This window comes from Glycine max, chromosome 14, assembly GCF_000004515.6.
Source record: "Glycine max cultivar Williams 82 chromosome 14, Glycine_max_v4.0, whole genome shotgun sequence".
In the NCBI taxonomy this organism is placed as follows: domain Eukaryota; kingdom Viridiplantae; phylum Streptophyta; class Magnoliopsida; order Fabales; family Fabaceae; genus Glycine; species Glycine max.
In genome coordinates this window covers 5,387,394-5,408,317 of record NC_038250.2, presented here as the reverse complement: position 1 = coordinate 5,408,317, position 20,924 = coordinate 5,387,394, and the positions used below count along the sequence as shown (strand labels likewise).

General features: G+C 30.3%; 2 protein-coding genes across 3 annotated transcripts in view; one reads left to right on the top strand and one right to left on the bottom strand.

Annotated features, from left to right (window-relative positions):
• LOC100787100 (AT-hook motif nuclear-localized protein 15) overlaps positions 1 to 937 on the bottom strand; it is a gene marked incomplete in the record, with an annotated part of 2,241 nt that extends 1,304 nt beyond the window's left edge. Inside the window, 1 exon segment of the mRNA XM_014766532.3 lies at positions 1 to 937. Coding sequence (XP_014622018.1) covers positions 1 to 537 — 537 coding nt within the window.
• A 12,616-nt stretch (positions 938 to 13,553) lies between these two features.
• LOC100784083 (ARF guanine-nucleotide exchange factor GNOM) lies at positions 13,554 to 20,924 on the top strand. 2 transcript variants are annotated; one of them, XM_006595834.4, is made up of 3 exons: positions 13,554 to 13,691; positions 14,445 to 15,244; positions 16,810 to 20,924. In XM_006595834.4, exons 2-3 carry the CDS (start codon positions 14,504 to 14,506, stop codon positions 20,485 to 20,487), a joined length of 4,419 nt encoding a protein of 1,472 aa, XP_006595897.1. In that variant the 5' UTR covers positions 13,554 to 13,691; positions 14,445 to 14,503; the 3' UTR covers positions 20,488 to 20,924. The 2 variants fall into 2 exon arrangements, with proteins under 2 accessions (XP_006595897.1, XP_003544196.1); XM_003544148.5 differs by lacking the exon at positions 13,554 to 13,691 and adding an exon at positions 13,728 to 14,062.

Here is a 20,924-nt window from a genome sequence, read left to right as displayed (position 1 = left end):
TCCGACCACCTGCCCCTGCCCGCCGGCGAGGTACACGGTGAGTCCGGTGGCCTCCGGCGGCGAAGGCGCCGGCAGGAACGCGCCGGAGAGGGAGAGAATCTCGAACCGCCCCTGGAGGGTGATGACCCCTCCAGGGGCCGCCGGCTGCCGGAGCGTGACGTTGGTGACGAAACCGTTGCCGCTGAGGACTGAGACGCCGCGGTGGCGGCGCGTGGCGAAGATAGCAATGCACTCAGCCACGTCGCTGCCGTCGCTGATCTCAAGGATGTGGCTGCAGAGCGCGTTGGGGCTCTCTTTCGTTATCACCACCGGCGGCTTTGGCTTGTTCTTTGACCCTGGCGGCCTGCCACGCGGCCGCCGCCCGCCGCTGAGGGTCTGCTCTTCGCCGTCGCGCTCGTTGGTGTTTGCGTCGTCCTCGAGAACCGCGTTAACTTTGGTGTTACTGTTCCCACTGTTGGTGGGAGTACCGTTGTTGTCACCGTTGTCTTGTTCACTGGGCTTCACCGTCGCGCTCCCGGCCCACCAACGATTCGCCATCAAGACAGCTTCTTTCTTGCTTGCTAAGATCAAATCCAGCTTGAACCCAAAATAGTGAGTGGGTTTTTGATTTTGCACTGAGCAAATATATAAGACAGAAGAGGGAGTTCCAGAAAAGAGTGAAAAGGAAGCGTTATTGAAATGATGTACTCTGAGTTGGGTTGGGGCTAGCTATAGCTATTGGAGTAAATGCTTAGAGTTAGTTCAAAGGCGTGAGGTTTGAACTCTGCTCTCTGACTCTGGCGTTTTGAGAAGACTTTTTTTGCTTTGGTTAGAATGGGTGTGTCTGGGTAATTGGTTAGCGTTTTCTGCAAAAATTCCCTTTTTTGTCTCCCGGAGAAGCGGTTCAAAGTTTTCGACTTCCCAAACTATACTAAAGCGGGCCAGTTCCAAACAAACAAGACTAAGACCAAGTTGTGCAAAGATATCATTACAAGGATGGGCTCCACATTGACTTGATAGGAATTTCTTTTTTTCTTTTTTGCTACAAGAGAAGATATGAGTATTTAATACTACTATTTTAATGGGAGACTTCAATCTAAAATTAAAATAAAATATATGTCATTCACCCCAAAAAAAGAAAGTAAAAACATGTTATTTGTATAAAAAAGTTTAATTAAAATAATAAAAGACCCAAAAAAAGTAAAGTTGTATAATTAACACTCAGTCCTATTGGTTTTTCACAAATTTGGTCTTTTATTATTTTAATTATACAATTTCCCTTCATCTATTGTGTCAACATGTAATATTTAATAAAATGTTGAGGTAACAACAGTACTATTGTGTCAGTCCTATTGATTTTTTAATGATAAGTTAATAAATAGATTAAAATTGCATGATTAAAAAATGAGTCCTTGAAAAAAAAATAAGAAATCGAATTCAGGAAATAACAGTAATAAAAAAAACAAAAGTACACTTAAGTCCAATAAGAATTTGAAGATTTTTTATTTAAAAAAGTAAATGAACATTAACAAATAAATTGTAAAAATGTTTATGTTAATTAAAATAATAATTTTGAAATAAAAAAATTTGAACACTTTATTACATTTTAATATAAAATTATTTGTGATTTTTCGGTTATTTTATGCTATGAAAAAATATTTAATTTTCAAGAAAACTAGAACGAATACTTTTCTCTCTTTGCCTTTTTCGTATTTGAGGGGGATAATTATGAGAGAGTTTGTGGCTCGATTTGATTTAATTTTTTTTTTATGAAGAAGTCATTTAAATTAAACTTAAAAAACATATAAGATTTAATTTGGTTTAATTTTTATTTAAAATAAAATCTAAATCAAATAAAATTAATAGTTTATTAGTTTGATTCAATTTGATTTTTGTAGTTATTATTTTATTAATATTTATATATTTTTTGAACTTTTAAATTAAATTATATTAAAAAAATTGCTAATAATATTTTAAAAAAATGTATTAAATTTTTATCAATTTTAAATCAAACACATTTTTTTAAAAATCATTTAAAAAAGTGACATAGCATATGTAAACATGATATTATAAAATACTGAAACTCAAATAATATATATAAAATATATTAATATAAGTAATGGATTCAAAAAAAAGTTATTTTTTATCAAATAAAAATAAAAAGTTATTATTTTTTAGTTAAGATATTTTTTTCGTTTTATTTCCTTTAAATGTCGTAAAGTAATAATGGGTTTAGTTCAGAAAAAGATAAACGTGGATAGAAACATGAAAAAGAAATAAAGAGGGGGAGAAATAGCAAAAGGTACGCTAAATAATGGATTCTGACCTCTGCAGTTATTAATGTACTGCATGGATCTCATCATTCAGTTTAGTTTATTACATAATAAATCAATATTTAAAATTAAAATTCACTAAGTACTGGTTAGATTTATGACTACACCACTGTGCAGTGTACAGTTTCTTTTGAAACTGGAAACCGGAAAGGATTGAGATCCGATAAATAAATAATACAATAGAAAAAGAAATTAAAAAAATGGAATAAAATGAAGATGATGTTTTGCTACAGTTCGTAAATGATGAGAACCGAAATGGCTCGAGCACCTCGTGGGGTGGGGGTTGACTGAAGACTAAAGTGTGAACCGTGAAGGAATTGTATGCCGTTCAAAAATATCATTTTCTTAAAACTAATTCATGTTCTTTAAAAAAATAATTAATTTAATTGATTATATTAAATCTCTCAAGTAATTATATTATTATTTCAAAATTATTATTTTTATTTTTTATTTTCTTAATTAAGTAAGGATACTTAAAGAAAAAATAATTAATACATCTAGAAATTACAAAAACATCTTATATAAAAAAGACAAATGAATTTTTAAAAATAATCTTATAATTAAAAATGGAGGGAAGTAGTAGCATTTATTTACATTTAGGAAATAAATAATGAGTCTTCCAAGGATGTTTGAAGGGTTTTATTAAAAGTTATATTAAAAATTATGAAAAATATATAATAATAATATATTTTTAATTTTTTAATCAGTATTTTGTTCTATATGTTTTGACTTATAAATAATTATATTTTACAAGATATTTTAGTTAATTTTTTTATTAGGTAAAAAATTTATTTGGCTGTTTGAAAAATAATTTTTTTTTCAGTAGTTTCAAGCATTTTTTAAAATGTTATTTAAGTATTATTTTTTAAAATATTAGTTTTTAACTTCTAATTTTTTATATTTTCTTTTATTTTTATCTTCAATACATCTATTAAATTTTTTTATCATCTTTTTAAATAAGTTATGATTTTATTATTTTATATCATTTTACATATTTTAATTATTTCAACAGTTAAAAGTTAATTTTATCAAACATTTAAAATTTAATAAATTAATTTTTCAACAATAAAAACATAGTCCATGTTATAATTTTGAAAACAAAACCGATTCAAATTTGGCATTGTTTATGAATGTAAGGACGTAGGATTCAAGATAAAATGAGTGGTTTAAATTATTATTTAACTTGTGAATAAAAATATGTAAATGCTTTGAAATATTATGTATCCTTTAATAATTAGGTTCATGTAACTTAATTTAAATCAGTAAAACTACCCTTTTTGGGCGGTGGATCAGAGATGTCAAAAAGGCTCTGGTGGATTCACGTCGAATATGAATGCAGAATTACACGCAATTATTTGTGAGTGAGAGATTCTTTGAGCTGAGTTTGCGTGCTGGAAGTGGAAGAGAATGTAATCCATCCTCATACTGCCATTGTTAGTAGCTAGGATAAACAGCTTCAAAACCACTCCTTGGAATCTTTCCTATATCCATGTGTATCGTGAGGGTCTTCGTCGGAGATGATGCAGCTCCAAAGACCTCCTTTTATAGGAGTTAGTTTTCTTGTTTGTTTTTATTTTCCCAATCATAATAAAAAAAAATAGTCAGGAGTTTAAATAACTTTTAAATATTGTGAATCTTACCCACACACAAAAAAAGAAGCTTTAACTTAATTAGCCGGCATTTAACAGGACTAGTGTTAAAGAAAACACAAATTACGTTTGCAAGAGTTTAAATTTACTCATTTCAGTTGTTTTTGTTTAAAATAAAATAAAAATGTTTATTTTTTTTTTTCAATTTGGTTGGGAATCCTAGCTTAAATTTTTTTTTAGAAAAAATCTACAGAAGATAGGTTACTTTTACGAATCTAAAAATGCGTAGCTTTTTTATTATTGCTTAACATTTTTTTCTTTTCAATTATTTCATACTCTTCTACTATACAAAAGGTTTTTTTTTTTCTTCATCCAAATGAAACTAATGCATGTTTGGAATAACTTATTCTTTTCCCATTTTGGTTGTTTTTAAGGGGGAAAGGTTGTTTAAAAAATAAGGATAACAAACTAGGGATGTTTATAATTGGTTCAATCTCACAAAATATGCATAGCTTGAAGGGATCTTTGATAAATCTAGATTTAAAAAATTAAATCCAATACATTTTTAAGATGAGTCCAAATTATATTTTGTAACGTCTCAACCTGACTTGATATTATATATTATTTTAAAAGTTATAATTTAAAATAATTATGTATTAATAATAGACATAATAAATACTCCAATATTTTGTCTAAAGTGATATTATATTTATGTTGATGTCATTTATATCTTAAAATACCTATTATAAAATATACATTAATTATAGTTATATATCTCTTTAATTATATAATTTAGTTATATATAATTTTAAGATTAATATATCGTGATAATAAGTTGAGTTGACCCTTAAACAGAATTATATATGGATAATCCCACATGGGTACCCCATGAATAAGACCTCCTTAATATTTAGAAGTAGGAGACAGAAAAAAGAAAATAAGAGAAAAAAGTCCCAAAAAAAAACAAAACTAGTACCTATATGATCAACAAAAATCTCTTACTTTTTTTAAAAAATATCAGTAAATTTTAATTACACATATTTTATTTAACAAAAAAAAATCAAAATACTTTTCATTTAATAAGGTAAAAAAAATATATTTGATATTATTCTTTAATTAAAAAAGACATAATTTAATGAAATTAACTTAATTAAATAATCTATATTATTTTATTTTATTTATTTTTTAGCCAAAAGTAACATCAAATTGGCTTTATATTTCACTGAAACTTGGATCTGGGTGGGCGCATGGTATGAATGAATCGTGTGTGCGTTGGAGATAGGTACAGCATACAGACAGTGTATCGCGCAACTCGTGCCTTCGGAACCATCTTGATGTAGATTATTAATTTTTTTATTAAAGTAATTTTTAAAATATTGAATATGTAGTCTACATGTTTATAAATTTTATTGTGAAAAAAAATTATACACTAAAAATATAAAAAAAATTATATGATCATCCAATCATAACTTATCATATATAATAAATTTATTAATTTTTAAAATAATTCAAATGATAATTTATAATAAGATAAAAATATAAAACAATTTTTTTTGAAATAAAAGCATAAAAACTCACCTGGATCAACTCTTTCTTTTACCAATTCGAGTGAATTCCAAGTAAATTCTTAATGATTCTAATTTTTTTTATTCATAACGACTACTTTTTCCGGTATTTCAAAAAACTTCATTTCATTTTTATTTTTTTTACAAATCTGCATCATTGGGCATTAAACTCGTTTACTATTGCTTAGGGACTAATTTGAACCTTAAAGAACTATTTAGAGTATAATTTCCAATACCTAATGGCTAATGGGAGTGGCATGTGCACAGTGGCTAACGTGGAAAATAATTAGTGGGAACACGTCACTGTCTCATGTTCTGACAGTGTGCCCGATAAGAATGATAATGTCCAGAACATACCATAGATGATAGATTCACGTGAATTTTATCCCAATCACTTCTAGTTTCATTCTAACATCTTTCTTTTTTTAAACAAACAAAATGATTTAAAAAAACATTTTTTTCAATAGATAAATTAATTTTTAAGTATCAATAGCTAATAATTTTAAATAACTTGACAACATATTTTATTTGCATTTTTATTTATTTATAAATTGTCATATATATATATATATATATATATATTAAGATTATTGACTTTGTAATTTGTAATAATCACATTAAAAATTATATTTAATATTATCTATAATTAATTAATAAACTTAAAATATATTTGTTTCGTATGTAAATTTGATATGTAAGTAAACTTATGAAAAATCATATCACATTCAACTGAATTATAGATCAATTTAACATAAAAGACAAATAGTGACGGAACTTAAACATTTGAAAAAATATTGACTTGAAAATAATTAAACAAAGAACTGCAAATGCTCCGAAAAGTAAAGAAATTAATTAAAGAAGTCAACTTTGAAAGAATTTAGACAATATAGAAGAAAGGGAATACTAAGAATTGTAAATTGTAGAATAGAATGTACGTTAAAAATGCAAATAAAAGAAATTATTTAAAATGTGATTTATGTTTGGATTTTTAATATAAAATTAAGTTAGAGGTCAAATTTAATATAGAATTTTGAATCCAACATAAAATTACTCAAATTTATTTCAACTCAATTAATTTTAAATTTTTCTTTAACATGAAATTAAATATATAAAAATATATCTAAAATTAATTCTGAAACCAATTATTTTATTTGATCATGACGTTATATTCATTAAATTTAAAATAATGTTTGGTAAACTTTATTCTTTAACATAATTTTGATAGAAAAATTATTTTTATGTATTTTTTAAAAATAGTCTTGCTATCACGTATTTTAATAATATTGGTTAAAAATTGATAAAAAATTATTAAAAATATAATAAAATATATTGAGAATCATGATGAAATATATAACTATTATTAAGAGATTGCTTATTTTATATCCAAAATCAATAGTATAATTTTTGTCATTGTTTATTTTAAAGTTAAGTATATAACTATTTTTAATAAAATTAACTTTAAACCGTTAAATATTAAAAATGTGAATTTAAATTTTAATTATGTAAAAATTTAATGAATATTTATTATTAACATTAAAGTTTTATGTTATCAACTTATTAAAAATAAGAATTGATATGCCGTATAATTATTATAAAATTAAATAAACTTATTTTATATCATATTTTTAATTAGATTATAATATTAAAATATTGTACATTATTAGTGCATATCTTATTTTGTTGACTTTTATACAATAATAGTAATAAAAAAATTATTTACAAAACTAGAGTAGTATCAAAACTATTTACGGTGTAGTAGTTATTTTTGTTACACCAGATTCAAGAAAATCATCTTGAGTGATGTCTTGCTTTTATCTTTTGTCCTCTTGCAAGAAGTGTCATCCTGGGTATAATATCATGTTAAAATGTTGACACGTGCGAAATTTGTACAGGGTGCTCCATCCTGGATGTAGTATTAGGAGGCAAAGTTTTGTGTGGCATCTTCTTTTGTTTTCAAAACTTTAACCAGTCCTTTTCGCTTTCCAGATGTGAACATAAGGCATCATCATGTATGTATGCTGATATAGGATGCAATTATTCGGAAAACAAATCAATTCGACTTTAAAAGACATGGCCCTATTAGGGTTTCTAATCCGTCGAAATTATGTCAAAGGTGGGTCAAAATCTACATGCATGAAAAATGAAATACACTTTATGAAATTACAACGTAGATAAACATGTAGTCATTGAAGACATGAAGGTTTCAATAGGAGTTATTCTTCGCAATTTCAAGTTGACTATGGCCTAGATCAAGAATGAAAATCAAAACAATCAGTCCTTATAATTTCAATGCAAATTTTGCTTGTTGTCTTTCCTTTGATATTAGTACTTCTTTATTAGTTTCTATTGCATTTGCTTTTTTAACACAAAATTTGAGTTGGCCCATCCAGAGTAAGTCAAATTACTATAAAAAGCGACAACAATTGGTTAAAGCTTCGAAAACTATAGAAGAACTCAAACATTATGATGCCTCTTAATGCTACATTCAAGATGAAGCATCCTATACAAATTGCAACGTGATACTGTACATAGGATAACGCTTCCTAGAAAAGGACAAAATATAAAAATAAGACATCACTCAAGATGACTACGTGTCCTAAATCCTACATAACAAAAACAACCCTTGCATTGTTAATAATTTCCATACTACTCTACTTTCACAAATAGTTTTTTATTACTATTATTGTAAAAATAAAGTATATTTTGTCATATTTATTGTATGCTTTAAACATGTTTATTCTATTTACGAATATGTCATTGTCTTGAGTAGAAGTGACTTCCATTTTCATAAACAAGATCTCTCGAATATAAACTTTCTGAATAAAGAAAATGTGTTTAAAAAATGAGACTTTATAAAAGATTACTAATCATATTTATTAGTAAAAGTTAATTATTAATATATAAATATTTCACATAAATAAACCAGCATGGTGCTTGATTTGGTTTTGTTTTAACTTTTCACTGCTCTAAGACTGGCATTGGGAACTTGAAGAAAATATTGGAACGGGGCCACGTGTGTATTATCTCATGATCATTGTCTTTGTTTTTTGTTTTCTCGTGGCGATTTTCTGTCTCACTGATCCTTTTCCTCAGCATGGGATGGGATCGATTATAAAGAGTAATGCAAAGTTGCTGTCGCTCTGTGTACGTCTCCCTCTCCAAACTATACAAAGATCGAATCATTAATTTCCCGGGAGATAAGCTAATCAGCCTAGGCTTAATCTGATATTAGTATTTCAACAAGAGTAATGTTTTTCTTAAATTCTCCCAGGAGTATATTTTTATAAAAAAGAGTTAAGGGTGGCTGTAATAAGCATGCAATAGTGGAATGTCGTTGGGGTGATCTATGACACTTGCTGAGAGATTAATTTATTCAGGGATTCTTTGATGCATGGATTGCCACTTCTTGTGCTGTTGATTCCTAATGGTAGAACAATATGTCTTGAAGAAAGAAAAAGAATTTAATTTACTTCTTTTCAATTTTATATTTTACCGTTACATGCACACAAATTTTATACAAGTCCCATCAAATAACCTGGTTCATATATTATAATCACATGGTTCATATATTTTTTATTTGAATAAAATATTAAAATATACATTCCTAACATTTATGGTTCTTATTATCATCTAGTCTTATACTTAATAAAAAAAATAAAGAAAATTTAGTCTTGAATGTGACTTGATTTCATCTACCCATAATTTGCTGGTGGGAAAAAAAGAAAATCAACCAAATGATTTTAACAAAAAACGGAAAAATCTGCTCTATCTCGTTGGTTGCATGTTTATACTTGACAACTTTTACATTACTATAAATAACAGAATGAATTTAAGACATGCAGCTTATGTTTTCTATTTGTAGGAATACAATCTCTAATAATAATAATAATAAAATGACAACAAATTAAGAAAGGAAAATACTTACGCATAATGATGTAACAGCAGGAAAGTGATAAGATGGTCAGGGGCACATAATTTTGTAATGATAAAAGAAAAGGAATAAAATGGTCACACTGCAATCATTCCAACAGAAAATCCATTTATCAAGCGATGTTTGGAGCATGAATGATCCTAATGAATGATGACAATGATCGTAGTCATAGAAGACAACGAGCCCATTTAAAATGGGGCTATACTATTCCAACCTAACTTTTAGCATTTTCAACCCATGTTTTGTTTGTTATTCTTTCTGAAAATATCTGACAGAATTGTGTTTCCAATGTCCAATTTACACAATGGAAATGCATTTCGTTGTGTATTGAAGAGAAAGAGAAAATAAAGATGAGGATAAAATGGTAATTTGACACATTTTGACAAAAGATAGGGGTGAAAAGATAAAAAAAGGGTGAAAATAGTGTCCCCTTTATAATGGATTCAAGATACCACTTAATGTGTGTTTAGAAATCCATTGAACCGGAATTTTTACACGTTTCATGCACAAACAAAAAGGTTATGTGAGTAATAGATTGAGTTCAACCGTGACTTCAGTTGAGCATAATTCCAATTTAAACACACTCTTAGCCTATAAGCAAATTAATTAGTCAAAAGTTGACACTTCCATTTTATAGATTAAAAAATATTGTCATTAAATTATTTGAAGTGGTTCAAAGCTCAATAATATCTAATTGAATACTTGATATGCGTTCAGAGTATAGTTTGCAAAATTAACTTCTCATAAATTTGATTTTACATGCTTAACCTGATTTTGGCTGCTGAAAAACAACTACGAAATGGTTGTCATTGAGTTATATCGTTATTTGAAGCATCTCAACGTAAAACCAAACTGACTCGTTTTCTAATCAAACTGATTGAAATAACTAACTAAAGTGCAGTCAAAATTTTAAAATAATAATGTATAAAACCATGAGAAGAAAGTTTGATTAGGGAAATAAAAATCATTAGTACTGTGTACTGATATGAAATTTAGTGGACAGGCCCAACTCTACAACATTGAATCAACCACACAACTTTTACTTTGGGCCCATCAAACACCATACACCTTAATAAAATTATCAACACAACACATGTTGAATCTCCTATTTATTATTATATTATATATAATATAATATGAAAAAATGTTTTGTTGGGTGTCATGTGTTATTTTATATTCATTCTTTTCAAATAATTTAATTAATTAATGTATATTTTATATTTATTCTATTTCCAATAGAATCTTAAATCAATTATAATACATAAGAATTATATAAATTAAAATATTTAAATTTTATTTATTTTATTTTTTAAAATTTTATATAATAGGTTTAAAAACATGATATATTTTTGTTGATCAAAGTAAAAATGTAAAAATTATCTTATTACAAATATATTTTAAAATATAGTAATTATCGTTAAAAGTGAATATTATGTGAACACAACTAATAAATAATTATTTATGGTGTATTTTTTATTTACACAGATAAAATTTGATTTATACAAGTATATTTTATCATCATAAAACATATACGTGTATAATTTTAATTAATTTTCCAATAAAATAATTTAAATCGACATTAATTTATTCTATATATTATGAGTTAAACAGTTTTAAATTCATCACAACAAATATGTATATAAAATATATTTAAATATTTATTGACTACAAACATAGATTTATTAAAATTAAAACTAAATAAAATATATTAAAAATTCAAATAATATAAAAAATTTCTCTTATTATAATTGTGAATTTAATATCATCACAGGAAACTAAGCTACGGTAAAATATAGTTTTTCCGCTAAAAATTATACTTTTTTTTTGTTTGCCCAAACGTGTTAGCTTAAATAATAAAAATTAAACTTTACATTTAACACAATGTAGATATAGTCGAAATTGTGTCGTCTCTAATTATTGAAAATTTTAAGACAAGAGAAACTCTTTCTTCCCGGAATCCCGGCACAAATACTTAAATCTTTAGAAGAAAAAAAATGATTAAATCTTGCGAAAAATATTTGTCCAGCAAAATGAAACTGTGAACATATAAAGATTAAATCCCAACTATGTGTAAAGTATGGGTGCTCATCAACCGTCCAATTTGATGCCAATTGCAACAATCGATAAATTGAAAAGGCTAAAAGAAAGAAAATAAAAATAAATCGAAATTCTTGAAAGGAATGGATTGGATTTCGGTTCTGCATAAACTTATTAGTATTGAGATTACGTTGCTGTCCATGTTCACTGGGTGTGTTGTTTATATTGTTTTGTCTTTGATGCAAATAAATGGTACGATATAACCCTGGTCCACTTGTCTATTCACAAATTGCATTGTGGTAATTATGTACTAAAAAAAGACCTAAATCAAATATTTTTTTTTAATGTGAATTTGAATTTATTTTTATGAATCCACAATCTCTTTTTCTCTGCTTCTGACTTCAACTATCAAGCTAATTTTAAAACGCTATGTGAATATGTATGAGTTTAACTATGTTCAAGTAAATTAGAAAATGTTGAATTTGCTTCAATTTTTATAACTGAAAATTAATCTAATCTAAATTAATTTAAATTGGATTAGATCACATTGAATTTGAAAAAATAAAATAATTTATTTTGATATGTCTAACATTGCTTAAGAATAGAGGTTATAACTAAACATTTTTTTCTCTCAACTCACATAGACACATTGATAGGATAAAAATCATATATATCATCAAATATTAAAGTAGATAATATTTTAGATACCATGACTTTAACAATGTCAGTAAACTTGAGGTCAAAACATTGACACTAAAAAGAAATTTAAATCACTCTCACCTTAACCTTAATTGGAGCATCTTGTTTTCAAATGATAAAAGTTTTAAATTACTTAGAGTCAATATCAATATTAATTTTAAAGCATTCTCTTCCCCTAGCCCATTTAGGTGTATTGTCAAGACAAAAAATGTGACAACAAACACCAAAGCTAACAATATTTCATGTTAAATCATCCTAACAATGGAAGACATTGGAAAAGTTAAATATTTTTTACCTCTAAATTAATTTAATCCAAATCACAAACACCTTTAATATAAATAATTGTTCTATACATGCACTTGAACTTATGGTTAAAGGTGTTCAAATAAGTCAAACCAAAAACTATTAAAAAAAATTGAAAAATTAAATCAAACCACAATACTTATATTACTTTAGTGTTAAACATTTTATGTATATATCACTTAAATTTCAGAATATTTTATAGTATTATGTATATGAAATTTATACAATGTATACTATTTTTATTTAAGATATGTTTGATTTAAAATATGAAAATTTGACCCATTTTTATTATAAAAAATTTAACGTATTAATAAATTTGGTAGATTGTTATTATCAATTTTTTAATTTAAAATATGAAAATAAAGTATATAATTTTTAATGAAATAATATTTTAAAAAAAAATCACAAAAATCAATCCTAACCAAATGATAAAATATTAACTTGATTTGATTTAAATTTTATTTTAAATGAAAATTAAATCAAATCGAACCACACATATTTTATAAGTTTATTTCAAATGATTTTTTATAAAAAAAAATTAAATTCAACCATTAACACACTAGTCATTATGTACCCAAAGAGTACCAAAATCAAAGAATCCAAGTAAATTAAAAAATATTCACTTTGTTTCAATTTTTTATTAACAAATTTGAGGAAAATGGATGTATCCTAGAATAATGTATGATATTATTGTGAATTTTATTATGTACTTTAATATTATAGGCTCTTTTTGAAAAAATTGAAAATTAATCTCATTCAAACCAATTTAAAGTGGATATTAAAATAATAAAATTAAATAAATGATCCAGTAATAACACCTAGGACATTACCTTGGATATTTTTTTTAACTCTTTTAATTTAACCGACACAGGAAACATCCTAAAATTATAAAGAATTTGAATTATTTTTACTCTAACAAAAATATAGAAACTAAAAATTTTATTAAAAAAATTGAAAATCTTAACTAGTTAAAAAAAAATAGAAACTAAAAATTAAATTTTAAAAAAATTTAAAGACTAAAAATTTAATTAACCAAAAATCTGCAGGAAAAACATTATTTTAAAAAAGTTATGTAAAAAAAAAAAAAACTGATAAGTTGTTGTTGCAGTGATATTATCATACAGATGCGATGTGCCAAAATTGAATGAAATTTGTCATAAGAGAGAGACAGAGAGAGAGATTTCAATTTGAAGGCATGATTTCAATGTAACACATCAGCTCGATTTATGCCCTAACACTCCCGATCTCGCTCTCGGTAATCTCTTCCCTCTTCTTCTACTTTGCCATCTTTATATGCTTCAATTTTCATTCCCACTTTTTTTTAATTTTTAATTTCGACGTCAATATTCGTTTTCTTCATGTCATTGTCGGAATCGAAGCGTTGACACACTATTCGGGGCCCCTTTATATTGAATTATGAGCTCAGTTCCAAATGGGTCATGTTTCAGTGGATTAGATCATTGTCACTTTTTAGTGTGCAACGGAATTGATTCAATGGAAAGGGCCATATTTGATTGTAGATCTAAGATTTGAACTGAATTCAAGATTATTTTTTGGTCTGAGATTGAATTTTGGCGGAGGAATCGGTGAGTGATAGTTGATGGCAAGAAGAGTAGCTTGTTCAAGGTGGGTTGCTGAATATTGGGCAGGTGGCCTGACACTTTAGCCACTGAGAAAGTGGATGCTGTGTTGTTTGATATTGGCACTTCTATATGTAGTTTATCTTGAATTTATTGGATCTCTTATAAAAATTTTGAACACTCATATCTTCCTATGTACATGTTCTTTTATGTATGTTTGTTGTTTATGTGGTCTGCTTATGTATTATTAACCATAATATACTGGCTTGATGGATTTTTGGGGTTCTAGTAGACTGTGTTTCATATGTATGTAATATAAGTGTTGAAGTTAGAATATTTGTGTTTCTAGTGTTTCAATTTGGCACGTAGATACCCAAATCACTTTGCATTGGTTGTCTGTTTCAATTTTCGGAATTGCTTTTTTGTAGGGCTGTGCTTCTTCTTGGCAAGTTCTGTTGGTAAATGTCCGTCAGATCTGCTTGACAAAATGGGGCATGTAAAGTTGCAAACGCAAACTGGTATCAGTGCAACAGAAGAGGGATCTGGGCAGTGTGAGGCTGAATATCCTAACAAAACTACTGTGGCATGCATGATCAATGCAGAAATTGGTGCTGTTTTGGCTGTCATGAGAAGAAATGTTAGATGGGGAGTTCATTATATGTCGGATGATGATCAATTGGAGCATTCCCTTGTTCAGTCTCTGAAGGCATTAAGGAGGCAAATTTTTTCATGGCAGAATCAGTGGCATGTTATAAGCCCTGCCTTGTATCTCCAGCCTTTTCTGGATGTCATTCAATCGGATGAAACCGGTGCACCAATTACTGGTGTCGCTCTATCATCTGTTTACAAGATCTTAACATTGGATGTAATTGATCAAAACACTGTTAATGTTGGGGATGCCATGCACTTGGTAGTTGATGCTGTCACGAGTTGCAGGTTTGAGGTGACTGATCCTGGATCAGAAGAAGTGGTATTAATGAAGATATTACAAGTTCTTCTAGCATGTGCCAAAAGTAAAGCATCTATGATGCTGAGTAACCAACATATTTGCACCATAGTAAATACTTGTTTCCGTATAGTTCATCAAGCAGGAACCAAAAGTGAGTTGTTGCAGCGGATAGCACGTTACACAATGCATGAACTTGTTCGGTGTATTTTTTCTCACCTTCAAGATATTGACAACACAGAACTTGCATTGGTAAATGGGAACACTGCTTTAAAAGAAGAGGTATAGCATTTATGTTACTTTAATCTTTTTTGGTTGCAATTTCATTTTCTTTTTTCCTGTGATTATTTTGTCAGTTGCTTGGGAGGTAAATGATTGTAAGGAAAAATTGGGACCTTCGGCGAAGGGGTACAATTCAAATTTATGCATGAATTCTTGTTTTGCTATTATTTGATGTTCACTTTTTCTTGGTTGATAAAATCTGAAATCGTCAAAAAGGAAGATTTCCTTGGCTTATTTACCATCTGCTTACTTTACTGTTTATTACATGTTTCAATCTTCCAATTTCCATGATTTATCATTCCCAACGAATTGTATGCTAACAATACTGGAGTTTTAGGATTGTTTGAGTGAGGTTTTGGAGGGAAAGGAAGGGCAAAACTTCCATTGTTAATAAATTTTCTCTACTTTTTGATATTTTAAAAAAAAAGGAAATAATCTGATATATTAACGTAAACTTAATTTGTTAATCATTTTTTTAGAAACATTATATATCTCTTAATTAAAAAATAAAAAGTTTACCCTCCCTTCCATTTCTCTCCAAAACCTTACTCCTAAGCATACTCTTAGATACCACATGCTGTTTGGTCAGTTGATTAAACTTGGCTTTTACGTCTGTTTAATAAAGCTAATAAACAATCCTCTAGGGCTTCTTTAATTCACCTTGTCTTAGTCAAAGTTAGAGTAAAATATTGATGTGTGTTTATATGTGTGTGTGTGTGTGAGAGAGAGAGGAACAACACCTACACTTGGTGTTAAACTTTTGCACTTACATCACTTACTAACTTTATAAAATATGAAACTAACCAATTCAAAGTAGATTAAATTTATAAAATTTCATGCAAATGCAAATCTAATTGATACTTCATTGTGCTGCTTTATCTTAAAGAATAATATGCTGTTTAAAATTTAAGTGAATGTCCATTGCTAGATAACATACCAACAAATGTCTAATTTATGTGAAATTTGATATACATGATTAGAAATCAAATGATTCAAATAGTTGGATTTGATGATTTATGTCCATTGCTTGATAACATACCACCTTTATTTTCTTTTAATCTAACAGTTAAAGGTGGGGTTGCTCTTTAGAACCATTAGATTAAAAGAAATGATTGATGGAGATGAAGAGTAACTGTTTTAATGTTACTCTTAGAGTAATTTGATCCCTCCTCACCACACACACACATATATATATATATAGTATTGCCACTCCTGCATGTAATACCTTAGCAGGACTTTGGCTTTATCTAAACTACCTAAAATAAATCACCAATAAAATCCCTAAGTATATTCTCTAGGAAAATCACATGAAAGTGATACTCACACACACACACATATTTACAGGGACTATTAGAAAGAAAGAAGAGAATGATTATTAGAGGCTGTTTATGCATTGTTACTAGCTAGGGTTTGAGAGATTGTTATAGTGTGTCATTATCAAATTTAATGCTGCTAAAAATATTTGAATTGTCATACTGAAATAAACAATATTGCTGATGTGAAATTTGAGTGAGGACACACAAACTTGTAAATTTAGTTGCTGATAGTTTTTTTTTTCCCAACAGGTTGGTGGGATAAATAATGAGCATAATTCTGCAAACGTATTGGAGAATGGGAAATTGAATTCTGCAAATGATGGTCGACCCTTATCCACAGGCATTGCTTCTAGTACTGTGAGTGACGTGGCAGCAACTGTAGTGGATGAAGACACTGCTATTGCTAGCATTGGCAAAGAGACTGATCTGAATGAATTGCAGCTTATGAATGAACCATATGGGATTCCCTGCATGGTGGAAATATTCCACTTTTTGTGTTCTTTGTTGAATGTTGTTGAACATATGGGAATGAGTCCTCGATCAAACACAATAGCATTTGATGAAGATGTGCCTCTTTTTGCCTTAACTTTGATTAATTCAGCCATAGAATTGGGAGGGCCTTCCTTTCACAGACACCCTAGATTGCTGAGCTTAATTCAGGATGAATTATTCCGCAATCTTATGCAATTTGGTTTGTCAATGAGTCCTCTTGTACTTTCAATGGTCTGTAGCATTGTTCTAAATTTGTATCACCATCTTCGTACAGAACTCAAATTACAGCTAGAAGCATTTTTTTCTTGTGTAATTTTGAGACTTGCACAAAGCAAATATGGGGCTTCATATCAGCAACAAGAAGTTGCCATGGAGGCCCTTGTAGACTTCTGCAGGCAAGAAACATTCATGGTGGAGATGTATGCTAACTTTGACTGTGACATAACTTGCAGTAATGTCTTTGAAGACATTGCTAATTTGTTGTCCAAAAGTGCTTTTCCTGTGAACAGTCCATTGTCTTCCCTGCATATTCTTGCTTTGGATGGTCTTATTGCCGTCATGCAAGGAATGGCTGAAAGGATAGGCAATGGATCTTTAAGTTCAGAACAATCTCCTGTGAATCTTGAAGAGTATACTCCATTCTGGCAGGAAAAATGTGAAAATTTCAGTGATCCAAATAATTGGGTTCCTTTTGTATGCCAGAGAAAGCACTTCAAGAAAAGATTGATGATTGGAGCCGATCATTTTAATCGTGATACTAAGAAAGGTCTTGAGTTTCTTCAAGCAACACATCTTTTGCCTGACAAACTTGATCCCCAAAGTGTTGCTTGCTTTTTTCGATACACTGCTGGGTTGGATAAGAATCTTATTGGTGATTTTCTAGGAAATCATGATGAATTCTGTGTTCAGGTTCTTCATGAATTTGCTAGAACATTTGATTTCAAAGACATGATGTTAGACACTGCCCTACGTCTATTTTTGGAGACTTTCAGACTGCCTGGAGAATCACAGAAGATACAGAGGGTGCTTGAAGCTTTCTCTGAGAGATATTATGAACAGTCTCAAAATATCCTAGCCAATAAGGATGCTGCTCTTTTGTTATCATACTCAATTATAATGCTTAATACAGATCAGCACAATTCACAGGTCAAAAAGAAGATGTCAGAAGAGGATTTTATCCGAAATAATAGGCGAATAAATGGTGGCAAAGATCTACCTCGACAGTTCCTGTCAGAACTTTACCATTCAATTTGTAAGAATGAGATCCGGACAACTCCTGAGCAAGGTTCTGGTTTCCCTGAAATGACCCCAAGTCGGTGGATTTATCTCATACACAAGTCAAAAAAATCTGCTCCATTCATTGTCTCTGATTCCAAAGCATACCTTGATTATGATATGTTTTCTATATTATCTGGTCCAACAATTGCTGCCATTTCTGTGGTATTTGATAATGCTGAGAATGCAGAGGTATACCAAACATGTATGGATGGATTCTTGGCTGTTGCTAAGATATCGGCTTACTATCATCTTGAAAATATACTGGATGATTTGGTTGTGTCACTCTGTAAGTTTGTCACTGTTTTTGATCCATTATCTGTTCCGGAGTCAATCCTAGCCTTTGGAGATGACACAAAAGCAAGAATGGCAACTGAGACTGTTTTCACTATTGCAAATAGGTATGGTGATTACATTCGGACAGGGTGGAGGAATATTCTTGATTGCATCTTAAAATTTCACAAGTTAGGTCTTCTTCCTGCTCGTATGGCCAGTGATGCGGCTGAAGAGTCAGAGCTTTCTACAGAAACTGAGGATGGGGGGAAGCAGAATACTAATTCTTTATCTTTATCTCGTCTTCCATCTGTTAATACTCCGAAGAGACCCTCAGGATTGATGAGCAGGTTTAGTCAACTATTATATCTTGGTGCTGAAGAGCCAAGATCAGAACCTACTGAAGAACAACTTGCTGCTCAGCAGTGCACCCTTCAAACAATTCAGAAGTGTCACATTGACAGCATATTCACTGAGAGTAAATTTTTGCAAGCTGAATCTCTATTGCAGCTTGCAAAAGCACTCACTAGTGCAGGAGTGTGGCCTAAGAAAGGGAACAGCACATCTGAGGATGAGGATACTTCAGTTTTCTGCCTGGAGTTACTGGTAGCAATCACTCTGAATAATAGGGATAGAATTGAACTTCTTTGGCAGGGTGTTTATGAGCATATCTCCAATATTGTTCAGTCAACTGTGATGCCTTGTGCATTGGTTGAGAAGGCTGTTTTTGGCCTCCTACGAATTTGTCATCGCTTACTTCCCTACAAAGAGAACATTACTGACGAACTTCTGAGGTCTTTGCAACTTGTCCTGAAGCTTGATGCACGTGTTGCTGATGCATACTATGAGCAGATCACACAGGAAGTTAGTCACCTTATGAAGGCAAATGCTTCTCATATTAGATCTCATTTAGGATGGCGGACGATTACATCACTGCTTTCCATCACTGCTAGACACCTGGAAGCAGCTGAGGCTGGGTTTGATGCATTGTTGTTCATTATGTCAGACCAAGCCCACTTGCTTCCAGCTAATTATGTTCTCTGTGTAGATGCTGCGAAGCAGTTTGCTGAATCTCGTGTTGGACAGGTAGAACGGTCTGTAATGGCCCTCGATCTTATGGCAGGGTCTGTCAGTTGTTTAGAGAAGTGGACTAATGATGCTAAGCAAGCAACGAAAGAAGAGGAAGTGGCAAAGATGTTGCACAATATTGGGGACATGTGGTTGAGGCTCATACATGGACTAAAGAAACTATGTCTGGAACAGAGAGAGGAAGTTAGAAACCACGCGTTGTTATCTTTGCAAAATTGCTTGACAGGATCAGTTGGGATTAATCTCCCACATAGTTTGTGGTTACAATGTTTTGATCAAGTGATCTTCTCTGTGCTTGATGACCTGCTTGAAATTTCTCAGACACACTCTCAAAAAGACTTCCGCAACATAGAAGGAACCCTTGTTCTTGCTTTGAAGCTCTTGTGTAAAGTTTTCCTCCAGTTAATCCAAGACCTATCACAATTGCCAGGCTTCAACAAATTATGGTTGGCTGTACTAAGTCGGTTAGAAATTTATATGAAGGTGAAAGTTAGGGGAAGGAGAAGTGAGAAGCTTCAGGAGCTTGTGCCTGAGCTTCTTAAGAACACTTTGCTTGTTATGAAAGCAGGCCGTGTACTAGTCCAGAGCAATACTGTAGATGGAAGTAGTTTATGGGAACTGACTTGGCTGCATATAAATAATTTTGCTCCGTCGTTGCAATCTGAGGTGTTTCCCGAGCAAGACTCAGAGCATTTGCAGCACAAACAGACTGAAAAAGTTGAAGGTTTGGGGCCTGAAGAAAGCAATTCTGTGTCTTCAAATGAAACAGCAGGTAAAAATGGTCCTGGTATTGGTTAATCATAGCAGCAGCCCCATGGCTACCGGAATTGGTTTTTGTTTGTCTCTTTGAACCCATGATCTCTGTGCTTCATTGATTGGTTTTCTTTTGTTCTGAGGTTGTCTGGGTTCTCTTGAAGTGATTATGCAGAACATTACAGATCTCATTCACATCTTCATTGGGACGCTTGATGTTAGTGTAAGATTTTTGGTTGAAGATATGTTATGGCTTGAGACACATTAGAATGAGCCCTTGTAGTGTGGTCCTTAGAGACCACTTCCTCTCTCCCTGAGCCCTCGCCTGAGCTGTTTAGCTGAAAAATTTATCGAGTTTTTCTTACGAAACTGTACAGAACCCGATATTCTCTTCACTTAGCTGCGAGATGTAATTTACTCGGTATGGTGCAAGCAACACAAGTTTTGAAATTGTCATAAATACATATATTTGAAACTTCCAA

What these genes read in the sequence shown, in the direction of transcription:
- LOC100784083 (XM_006595834.4), top strand. Translation starts at nt 14,504, where the DNA reads ATGGGGCATGTAAAGTTGCAAACGCAAACTGGTATCAGTGCAACAGAA. An exon ending in ACACTGCTTTAAAAGAAGAG is followed by an intron (nt 15,245 to 16,809) that starts GTATAGCATTTA and finishes TTTTCCCAACAG; the next exon opens with GTTGGTGGGATAAATAATGA.